At 44.1% G+C, this 11,900-nt stretch overlaps 1 protein-coding gene across 6 annotated transcripts; it reads right to left on the bottom strand.

The window, feature by feature from the left end:
• Positions 1-1,911: 1,911 nt before the first annotated feature.
• On the bottom strand, positions 1,912-10,477 carry ZNF774 (zinc finger protein 774). 6 transcript variants are annotated; one of them, XM_004278287.3, is made up of 4 exons: positions 9,605-9,766; positions 7,752-7,864; positions 4,789-4,895; positions 1,912-4,316 (listed from the first exon to the last, which is right to left on the bottom strand). In XM_004278287.3, the coding sequence occupies exons 2-4, from the start codon at positions 7,856-7,858 to the stop codon at positions 3,076-3,078; spliced, it is 1,455 nt and encodes a 484-aa protein (XP_004278335.1). In that variant the 5' UTR covers positions 7,859-7,864; positions 9,605-9,766; the 3' UTR covers positions 1,912-3,075. The 6 variants fall into 6 exon arrangements, 2 of the variants coding, with proteins under 2 accessions (XP_004278335.1, XP_033258784.1); XM_033402893.2 differs by having other exon boundaries at positions 9,456-9,765; XR_007475468.1 differs by adding an exon at positions 7,500-7,536 and having other exon boundaries at positions 4,303-4,316; positions 7,752-9,770.
• Between the last annotated feature and the right edge of the window lie 1,423 nt (positions 10,478-11,900).

The following is an 11,900-nucleotide window of genomic DNA, read 5'->3' as shown; positions in this document are numbered from 1 at the left end:
GGCTCCGAAATCTAAGGCATGGAGGCCAAAATTTATATAGTGATATTAAAAGAAAAAAATCAAAGGAGTCCTAATCAAGCAGCTGTTGAGCTGTTCCTATACAAACTGTACCTCAGGGAAAAACCAAATAGTTGATTAGGGGTAGTTCTCTTTATAGAAGTATTTCAACTAATAAATGAAGAAGGAGCGACGGATTTAAAATATCATCATTTGGCAAACCGAAGTGAAATCAGGGCTTATCGATGGCTGCTAACATTACAAGAAAAGAGACAGAAAAACGAAAACAAAAACAAAACGCCAGGTACCTCTTGATAGAAGTTACATAAGATCACTATGGAGTATTCTTGCCCCCCCTCTCCCAAATCTGAACCTGATCATGTTTACAGATCCAACTACCAATATTAGGAAAGCAGAGGATAGAGGAGCATGTTAAAGGACCCCCATAGGATGGAATTAGCCAAATACAGACCTGTGGGAGACAGTTAAAGGACAAGGTTTTTTTTCAACAAATGAAATACAAGAAAAAGTGAGAGAGAGAGAGAAGAGGGAGGATTTTGTGAGGAATATATCAACCAATTGAATGTAGAGACCTTATTTGGTCTCTAAAAAATAAAAACAGGGAATTCCCTGGCGGTCCAGTGGTTAGGACTCGGCACTTTCGCTGCAGCGGCCCAGGTTCAATTCCTGGTCGGGGAACTGAGATCCCGCAAACCATGCAGCAAGGCCAAAAAAATAAATAAATAAATAAAAACAAAAAACACAAGATAATTAGGGAAACGTGAATATTGACTGGAGTATTTGATGATTACAAAATCACTGTTCATTTTTGGTAGGAGCAATAATAGTACTGTGTCTACATTTAGTAGAAGAGCTACCTTTTAAAGCAGTGGTTCTCAACCTTGGGTATGCATTATAATCACCTGGAGGGCTTATTAAGCCACATATTGCTGGACCCCACCCCTAGAGTTTCCAGTTCAGTAGGTCTGGGGTGGGGACTTAGAATTTGCATTTCTAACAAGTTCCCAGGTGATGATAATGCTACTGGTCTGGGCTCACATTTTAAGAATTTACATCTCTGGATTAACCAGATTTTTTTTTTTTTTTTTTTTGCGGTACGCGGGCCTCTCACTGTTGTGGCCTCTCCCGCTGAGGCGCGCAGGCCCAGCGACCATGGCTCACGGGCCCAGCCACTCCGCGGCATGTGGGATCTTCCCGGACCGGGGCACAAACCCGCGTCCCCTGCATCGGCAGGCGGACTCCCAACCACTGCGCCACCAGGGAAGCCCCAGATTTTTTTTTTTCTGATAATTACCTATTAAAGAAAGAGTTTAGGTTATCAGCTGAGTTCTATCCCCACATGAGTTACAGCACTCAGGTGGTACTCCATATAATGGAAGAGAACTAGTGTTCCAAGGCTGATGTATTAATTTAGTCTGTATTGACACAGGAAAGCTTGAAAGAAAACACCTTCAGTCCCCCACTCTTCTCTCTGGAGTGTTCAACACCCAACTCCCTCCTTAACCACTTATATCTGCCATGAGGATCGAGGACCCCAGCACAGGACCCTATAAAGCTCTCGGGCATGTAGGCTACATCCCTCCATCATTTCCAAATTCAGAGTGGTTTGATGGATATAATATGGGTCCTCCAGGCCTGTGGTGTCTCAGAGACACTCTAACAAATCCTAGAGCTGGTCTGTTCCATGTTGTTGAAGAGGAGACCTGCAGAGATATCCTGGCTCTTCCGTTAGTTCATCACGTGACCCGTAATGAGTCACATAATGAGTTGAGCATTTGAAGGCCTTAGGTTTTCAATAGGTAAAAAAAGAAGTCCCTCAATATGAGAGAAAGTGGGACACCTTCGGAAACATTAGCCACAGCTCCTTGGAAGAAAAGACACTGGCAACAATACCGTAACATTAAACTTTACAGGTATTACACTTTATAGTTTAACAACAAAGTGCTTGCGTGTGTGTGCACGTGCGTGTATATATATCAGATCCTCACAGTAACCTTGTGAGGTAAGTAAGGTAGGGCCTGAGAGAAGGGGAAAGTCTGGCCAAATTAAGTGTCAAGGGGCCAAGACACAAACACCTCACCTTCTCAACGAAGTTGGTGTGCCTTCCAACACACTGCCTTCCCTCCATTTCTTCAATTAAATAGAGGACTATACTAGTGCATAAAATGAATGACCCTAAAAGGATCAGAGACTTGCCTTAACTTACAACTAAAGGGCCAGTGACCCAGCAAATTACAAAACAAGGGTTACATCCTTCAGCTAAATGCCAGGAAGGATCCCTGCAATATCATTTAACATTCTCAGCAACTTTGCTTCCAGAATTTTACAGTCCTCATCCAGGTTCCTCTGGACTGTTCATCACAGGATATTTTCTATGCCTCAGATGGCAGCAAACTTCCAGGGGGAGTACCTCATACACTGCTGTACAAAGAGCTTCTAAAATTCTTCTAGTCTCCAAGTCACAAGACTGCAGACATCCTCTATGATAATTCTGCCTTGTCATGGCAATGAGACATCTGGTGACTGCGTAGCACTGGATTAGGAGAGTGTTTTCTGTTTTATTAAATCTATGTGTTCACACCCCGAATCTTCTAGTTCCAGTCTAATTTCTTGCAAGTTCTGGGCTTGTGGGGCTGCAATAATAAATTCCTCATTGAGTAATAAGGCTGATGAAAGCAACCAACCCTGTACTGAGTGTCTTTTAAAGGCCAGGCATTGTATCAAGGGCTTTGTATAAGATATCAAATATGAATCATTAACGATGAGAATGTGACTACATTTATCTCACTTCTCTTTTAGTAACCAGGCATCAAGCATTAAACTCACATTTTTCTGTCCAAGAGTCAGTCAAAAACACTGAAGGAATGCCTTTTGTGTTTAGAACATTATTTGGACCCTGTAGGTTTATCCTCACCATTAAAGCACGGAAAAAGAGAACAGATCAGGGCCCGACTTGAGCCGCCGACACCCAGTTTCAGGTTTTCTCTATTTGGAGCGCTTAAAGATAATAGCAATGGAAATTTGAAAGGGAGGAGAAGAACCATTAAAGACTATCTCCTAGATCAAATGGGTGTTCTGATGGCATAAAAGGTGTGCCTTCTGTCGGAAGCTCTTGTCACATTTACTACAGTGAAACGGTTTTTCTCCCGTATGTGTTCTCTGGTGTGTGAGAAAATGCGAACGCTGATTGAAGGTTTTGGCACACTCAGGACAGCGATAGGGTCTGTCTCCTAAGTGGATTCGTTGATGGGTAATGAAGTGGGAGCTCTGATTGAAGCTCTTCCCACACTCGCCACATTTATAGGGTCTTTCTCCTGTGTGGATCCGTTGGTGCTTGATGAGGGCAGAGCTGTCGGCAAATCCTTTCCCACAGCTGTCACACTGAAAAGGCCTCTCACCTGTGTGTGTCCTCTGGTGCGTGACCAGATGCGAGCTCTGACTGAAACTTTTGTGGCAGTAAGGACAACTGAACGGCCTTTCTCCTGAGTGAGTGCTCATGTGAGCCACAAAATGGGAACTATCTCTAAAGCCCTTCCCGCACTCCGGGCACTTAAAGGGCCTTTCTCCTGTGTGGGTTCGCTGGTGCTTAATCAAATCCGAGCTCTGGCTGAAACTCTCCCCACAGTCATTACACCTGTAAGGCTTCACTCCCGTGTGGGTCCTCTGGTGGGTGATGAAATTGGAGCTGCGACTAAAGCTTTTATGACACTCGAGGCACGTGTAGGGCTTCTCTCCTGTGTGGGTTCTTTGGTGCATTATGAGGTGTGGTTTCCGTCCGAAAGTCTTCCCACACTCCGGGCACTCATGGGGTCTCTCACCTGTGTGGGTTCTCTGATGTTTGATGAGGGTTGAGCTGTCGCTGAATTTTTTCCCACATCCATGGCATTGGTAGGGTTTCTCCCCCGTGTGTGTTCTGTGGTGGGTGACAAGGTCTGAACTCTGTTTGAAGCCTTTCCCACACTCCATGCATTTATAAGGCCTCTCACCGGTATGGGTTCTTAGGTGTCTTATGAGATAGGAACTCTGGTTAAAGCTTTTTCCACATTCTGCACACATCGGCTTCTTTCCTATATATCCTTCCAGGAGCTTGTTTAATTCCTTCTCCTGTGAAAAGGGCTCCTGCTGGCCCTTTCCTAGAAGGGTTCCATGCTGCCCTTCTAATTCAAGACCCCTCTCCCAGTTTCCTCCCCAACGAGGAGCATGAGAAATATCTTTCTTGGCCCTTTCTGAGGATGTTCCACATTGTTCTGCTGTTTCAGAAATGTCCTGATTGAGTTTTACCACCTGATTCTTAAAGTCTGAAAAATTAACAGAAGTAACAGAGAATAAAGTTATCACTTATCAGGAAAGATCATCAGAAAGCAGCAAGAAAGATAAAAATTAGTGTTTTTGCAACAGACCACATTTAGTTTGACTACTCTCGTTTTCACTTTGTGAAAAGTTTATTGAAGATCATTGAGCTTACAGAAAACATGAATTCCTAATCCCTTTTTATTTTAAGATGGTCAGGTGAATCTTGAGGGGACCTTCATATCAAGAGTATACCATATATTGTCAAAATTGGGCAACTCCTTTCAAAGATGTTAGAGTCTAGACAAAAGTGAAATGTTTACTTAAAATGAAGACTTTATCTGGTCAATGACTGATTGCCCAGGAAGTCAAATTTAACCTTCTAACAGTAAGAACAAAAGTCTAGGGCAGCATTCCAAATTCCTCATTTAAACAAGGGCTGAAACGCTAGATTTCTGCCCACTGGGTAACACATCTCACCTGTGTGACTCTCCCTCAGTATCTTCCTAGTCTCAAAATTTTGGAGTGGTAGGACCCATGGCTCTTCCTTCTGCTCTAGCTGGGAGATTGCACTTGGTCTAGAAATCCTATAAGGAAGGTGAACACAGGATGTTAATGTGAGCCATCACACAAGGCCTGAGCAAAATGCAATCCCCCCTTCTTCCCTAGGTGGAGTAGAACACCCCAGGAAACTCTAATGTGTGTTAAGTCTCTTTAAAAGGGCAGCCATGATGAAGTGATAAAAAAGGGTGCTCTCCCCAAGAGGCTGAGAAAAAGCTCTTTTCCTCCCATTAAAAAAAAAAAATCAGACTTGGGTGATAGAAATTCTAGAATAAGCACAATAACTCATCTCTCAAGGCACAAGGCTAAACCCATGTGGAGATATAATTTGGTTTTGTTTTGTTTTGTTCGGTACGCGGGCCTCTCACTGATGTGGCCGCTCCCGTTGCGGAGCACAGGCTCCGGACGCGCAGGCTCAGCGGCCATGGTCACGGGCCCAGCCGCTCCGCGGCATGTGGGATCCTCCCGGACCGGGACGCGAACCTGTGTCTCCTGCATCGGCAGGCAGACTCTCAAACACCACGCCACCAGGGAAGCCCACGTGGAGATATAATTTTATCAAAACAAAGCTGCCATGACCTCCCCCTTAGAAAGAATCAAGGAAGTTAACTATAACTATAATGTTTACTTTTTATTTATTTTAAAAATATTTATTTATTTTTGGCTGCGTTGGGTCTTTTTTGCTGCGCGCAGGCTTTCTCTAGCTGCGGTGCGCGGGCTTCTCATTGTGGTAGCTTCTCTTGTTGTGGAGCACGGGCTCTAGGCATGTGGCTTCAGTAGTTGTGGCTCGCGGGCTCTAGAGCGCAGGCTCAGTAGTTGTGGCGCACGGGCTTAGTTGCTCCGCCGCATGTGAGATCTTCCCAGACCAGGGCATGAACCCGTGTACCCTGCATTGGCAGGCGGATTTTTAACCACTGCGCCACCAAGTAAGCCCCATGTTTACTTTTAAATTTTCCCAGAAGGGCAGCAGTCGGTATTGCCATGAGAAAAAGACAAACACTTGTAAGAAAAAACAAAAACAAAAAAATGGACAAAGAACATGAATAGGCAATTCAGAAAAGAAAAAAATACAAGCAGCTTATAAATATGTGGAAAACTTTTAACCTCAACATTAACCAAAGAAATTCAAATTAAAACAATGATACGGGCTTCCCTGGTGGCGCAGTGGTTGAGAGTCCGCCTGCCGATGAAGGGCACATGGGTTCGTGCCCCGATCCGAGAGGATCCCACATGCCGCGGAGCAGCTGGGCCCGTGGGCCATGGCCGCTGAGCCTGCGCGTCTGGAGCCTGTGCTCCGCAGCGGGAGAGGCCACGACAGTGAGAGGACCGCGTACCGCAAAAAAAAAAAAAAACAAAAAACAATGATACACTTAGGCAATATAGTGTAGAGGTAAAGAGTGCAAACTCAAGAGTCATATTGCCTGAATTTGAATCCTAACTCTGCCTCTTACTAGCTGTGTGACCTCAGGAAAGTTACTTAAACTCTCTGTGTCTCAGTGTCTTCATCTATAAATTAGGGATAATGATAAAACCCACCTTACAGAGTTGTCGTGAGGATTAAGTGATTAAGTCCTCAGTAAATGTTAGCTATTACTATTATTTTATCCAGACTCTTAGATTATGATACCTACCATGATAGAATATGAAGAAATGGACACTTTCATACAATGCTAACAGAAATAAATAGCTTGGTTCAATCTTTTTGGAAGGCATTTTTCAAAAACACCAAATACCTTAGAAATCTATTCTCAAACCCAGCAATTCTAATTCTGGGAATTCTAAGGAAATGAAAAAAAGTAAAAAAAAAAAAGAAAAGAAAAGAAAAAGAAAGAAAGTTGTGCAAAAGATATATTAGCTAATTATTAACTCATTACGCTTCAATAAACAATACTTTCAAAAAGACAATTAGCTAAGAGATCATCATCACAACATAGCTGAAAATTTGAAATAACCTAAATGTCCCTCAACGAAGAAATAATTACATTTGATTGAGCCATATGAAATTGGCAGTTTATAGGTAAAAAGTGGTCAAAAAATGGTCACATATATGGTTCAATTTAATGTAATTGCTGTATTCCATAAAACAAAATACTAAGTGGTTATTTTAAGTAATGTACAGATATTTATTGTCAAAATATATTCACAATACAATGTGTAAGAAAGTAAGATTTACAACTGAATATTCAGTATGATCCCAATTTTTTTCTTTTCTTTTTTTTTTAATTGTATATATGCTTAGGAAAATGGCTGGAAGGATCGTAACTCTTCAGCAGTGGGATGGATGACTGTTGTTTTCATTTTGCTTGCCTTTTTTTGTGAGTACGTATCACTTGTGTATTAGATATGAAGTAAAGCAGGGAGAAGGCATTGCCATGGTATTTTTTCCCCCCTTTTTTTCGTTTTTTTTTTTGGCCACACGGTGCAGCATGCAGGATCTTAGTTCCCTAACCAGGGATTGAACCGGCGCCCCCTGCAGTGGGAGCATGGAGTCTTATCCACTGGACGGCCAGGGAAGTCCTGCCACAGTATTTTAGAAAGAGCACTGGAGGGTTTTTTTTTTTTTAAGTGACAGGAAAAAAGCCATGGGGAGAGCTCCCCCTTTTCCACAAAGACCTGGGTTGAACTCTCACCTCTGCCACTTAACTTTTTGAGTCTCAGGATCCTGAGCTGGAAAAGGGGGATGAAAATATATCAAAGAGTTATGGTGAGATATCAGTAAGACAATAAATATCAAATAAATCTGCAAACTACTAAGTGCCATAAAAATGGAAGTCATTCTTTTTCTGCCAGGGAGGTAACAATTACTCTCACAGAGATCTGAAGCTCTAAGAGACCAACAACCCTCTCAAAATATCTAAGATAAAGGAGAGTAGCATCCTTACCCTTTGAGAGCCCATTCTTCTAACTGTGCTGGGTGGTATCCCTGAAGAGGACTCTCTAAGCAGTGTCCAGGTAATCCACTCGTCCCTGAAGTCCCCAGCCACATCATCAGTTCCTACAGCAAGAGACCTCAGTATGCATCAAGAGCTCTTTAGATAGTCTCACCATTGTCTCAAAACCAAAATACAGCCACTATGGCCCCAACATACCTAAAGAAAACCCGCTGACCAGAATAGATAGCTCTGAGGTAAATGCTGTCAACCACAGAAGGGATGCTTTCCTTATTCTGTTTTAACATAACCTTTCCTTTGGCCAACTTTCTCATCACAAAATGAGTCCTGGACCTCCCAAACACATCTGCAGAACGCTCAGTCTTTTGGAGACATTAACTTTTTGAGGAACAAATTGTCCATGATGGACAAGATAAACAGAGGAGAGAGTGCACAGGTATAACTCAATTTCTGGAAAGCTTTGGATTCTCTCCAACTACATTTTCCTCAGCTAGGTAGGAAATTGCGGACTTCATTAGACTCATATTAGTTATGAGAATAGCTGACTTTTCCTGGCTTGTAGATTTAGTGTCAACTTCAAGGGACAAACTATGCAGAAGCCCAAAAGGAACTGCCCTAGGTATCATTCTATTTCAAGGTTTAATGCAGTCAGAAATGGGACTTAAAAAGACATGGATTTTAAAAAACAACATGGATAAGCTGTAAAATTAAGTGAAATTCAATGGCGATAAGCACAAAACAAAATGCTTGGGGGCTGAAAACAATCATTAACACATTAATAAAATTAACATCACTATCATGAAAAAATTATTTGGGGGGAGATGGTCAGGTTACTGGATGGATCAGTAATTTATTCAATAATTAATATTCTGTTAGGCATTAGGAGTCACAAAGTAATATAGGATAATGTTTGTTTTTTTGTTTGTTTTCCCCCTTGAAGAGTTTCCACTAAAAACAAATATAGTCAGCCAGCTGATTGAATAGATGAACCTTCTACAAAGAATTCTGCATTTCAGTGGAGGATGGATCATACCGGGGTGAGGAACTTTTACTCTTTCACATCTTTTGTCTCACCAATCAGAGCACCTGTGCATTACTAGAATACACACACTTTTCATGGAAACATTTATGCATTCACACATATTGCTATTGGTCACTTATAAAGTACTGGGGTTTTAGGAGCCTAAAAGCCGTGGGAATACATTTCATCTCTCTGGTTTAAAACCTTAACAAACAAAAATAATGTCATTAGGAAGTGAAAACTGTAATGAGTTTTGAGCATACATTTTATTTCTCCGTTCATTACAAAACCCAACAGCAGGGCCCACCTGCAGGAGACAGCGGGATGGAGAGTTCTCAGCCAAGGTTAGAGAAACCCTGTTTCCCACCCGGTCTCCTGCCACCCGGTCTCCTGCCCCCCCGTACAGGAGACCTCAAAGGCCCTAGACCGCTGAGGTGCTGTGACTAAGTGCCATTGTGAGAAGCACTAGTTTGTTCACTGGGTTTATTAATAGGAACATGACCGCACGGGTAGGGCCGACACCCATTCTCCTCCCTCGCGGTGCTGTAGGCCCTAATCTAGGTGCAGCGGTCAAAGGGTCGCAAAGCTAAACTGAAACCAGAGGACCACCACCGAGGAGCAAAAAAATTAAGAGGATGAGCTATCCCGACGCCGGCAGAGAAAAGCGCAGCTACCTCTCCCCACTCCTCAGCAAGACCCGCGGGCTCGGAAAGGCGAGCGCGAGGACCCGGCAGAGACAACGCCGGGGCGGCGGGTGAGCCCCATCCACGCCCCTCAGCGGCGCCCGGGCTGCAGCCGCAGTCTCCTTCCCCGGATCACTCACCGCCCCGGGGCCCAGCCCGGGATGGAGCACGAAGTGAGAGTCCTCCACCGCCGAGCCGCACCCGGCCCGCAACGCCGTGGCAGTCCCGCCCAGAACCCGACTGGGATTCGTGACAGGGCTGTGGGGACACAGGTGGGACTCTGGACAAGACAGCCAGCAGCCGGAAAATACCGCCCCCGTCCTCTTGCCATTGGCTTCTCAGTTTCTGGGATGAGAAGTCTCCCCCGTCCATAGGCTGATAGAGCTTTCAATCACCGCGGAGCCTTTTGGGAAATGTAGTCCTGAGCAAGACCTAAAAGGACTGGGAGTCCCGGGACACCCAGTTCCGAGCGGTGACAAGGGCTAAACCCAGTTCACCCGAGATACCCGACCGCTGGAACCGCCTCTTCAGAGCTGAGAAGAGGATCCAAAGACTGTACACCCAAAGATGGATCTGCAGATGCGAACCTCCAGGCCTCACCTGACTAGCGCCGAGCAGCCTTTACCAACCACAGCATCTCCCGCGCTCTGGCACCTTCCAGAGCGTGGAGCAGCTCAGCGCTATAACCTTGCGGTGCAGTCGCCTCTGCTGGGTCCCCCGCCTTACCCCGGGGCGGCCAGAGCCGCGGCCAAGTTCCAGGTCAATTCAGACTGGGCATAACAAACCCCAATCAGGAGCCGTTAGTGGAAAACAGACGTTCTGCTTCCTTCTATTAGCAGCACAGTTCCCAGGCATATCCCTTTTCCATTATAGCCAGAGGAGGCCTGCGAGGGCGTCAAGTATTCTAGGAAATGTGGTGTTGGGTTCCAAACTGCGGAGACTCCTGGATCTTACGTGAGAGCCAGTGTTGGCTATCTTTGCGGGGGTGCTGGGGCAGAACCTAAAAAATAATAAAAGCCTTTCCTCACAATGAAAAAAACATGCCTGTCTACTCTTGATTCACTCCAACTGAAAAAAGGAAAGTACATTTTGCGATGAACTGTAAAAAGCTTAGAATTACCAGCCAATGGGCTAATGTATTAGACTCCTTTGATGCCAATTCAACCATTCCTTCAACAAACATGTATGGTGCATCTTCTAACAAATATTCACTGGGAATGTTCTGTACTCAAGACTGTTCTGGGCACTGTGGTTACCCACAGGAATCACACGTGATCCTTGCTTTCATGAAGCTCACAGTCCAATAGGGGAGATAAACCATAAAAGACACTAAATACGAAGTAATATTTTGTCTTTTCTTCTTTTTTTTATATAACCAGTGGCGTCTCAGTATTTGCTGTATAATTGTAGTCATCTGTGAGATAACCACAATCGCAGTTTAGGGAATTCTGTCCACTATAAACAAATGTCTGGTCTTGCTTTGCAGGAACAGCAAGGAACGTCCAGGAAACCTAGAGGTTTCCAGGCCTCATGTGACTGGAACATAGCTCAGGCCCTAGAGAATCAAAGGTATCTCTAGGCCTCTCAGAAATCTTTCTGGTATTCTGCCATCAGGGGAGATTCTGTAGTTCTTCAATCAATCAGCAGGGAATGTGGAGGGAAGATGAATGAAGAATCACAGAGTCTGGCTGATGCCTATCACCTGCCCCTTCTCTCTCTCTCTCTCTCTCTGGCTTATTTCTTTTGCCTCAGTCTCTTATTTACCATTATCAGGTGTGTGGGGAGAAGGTGGAAAGGGTGGGAAGGGGGGCAGAGAAGCTTGGTTTCCACAAGGAAGTCAGTAGAGAAAACAAGACCGTGTACCTCAGGTGGCCACTTGGAGAGAGGACCATAACCTGTTTTTGTTTTGTTTTGATCTTTATTTTATTTTATTTATTTATTTTACTTTTTTTTTTTTTTTTAAGGACCATAACCTGTTGGGATTTGGGTGCTTAAGAGTGTGGCAGAGAGGAACTTCCTTAGTGGTCCAGTGGGTAAGACTCCGAGTTCCCAATACAGGGGGCCTGGGTTTGATGCTTGGTCGGGGAACTAGATTCTGTATGCATGTGTGCCACAGCTGGGAGTCTGCATGCCACAACTAAGAAGTCTGTGTACCGCAACTACGACCTGCCGAAGCCAAAATAAATAAATAAATATTTAAAAAAAAAAAAGAATGTGGCAGAGAGGAGGAAGTGGGGGAGGGAGCGAAACTGTGAAAGGACCTCCTGGAGAATGAAAAGAGAAAGATTTTTGGCAGGTGCTATAACTGAAATTTTTATGAGAGGGAGTATATTCGTTATCTTTTGTTACATAACAAATTACCCCCAAACTTAGTAGTTTAAAACAACAAACATTTATTATCTTACAGTTTCTGTGAGTCAGATTAGCTGAGTGTCT

This window comes from Orcinus orca, chromosome 2, assembly GCF_937001465.1.
Source record: "Orcinus orca chromosome 2, mOrcOrc1.1, whole genome shotgun sequence".
NCBI lineage: Eukaryota > Metazoa > Chordata > Mammalia > Artiodactyla > Delphinidae > Orcinus > Orcinus orca.
The sequence above is the reverse complement of the archived record's forward strand: the minus strand, read 5'-3'. Positions and strand labels throughout refer to the sequence as shown.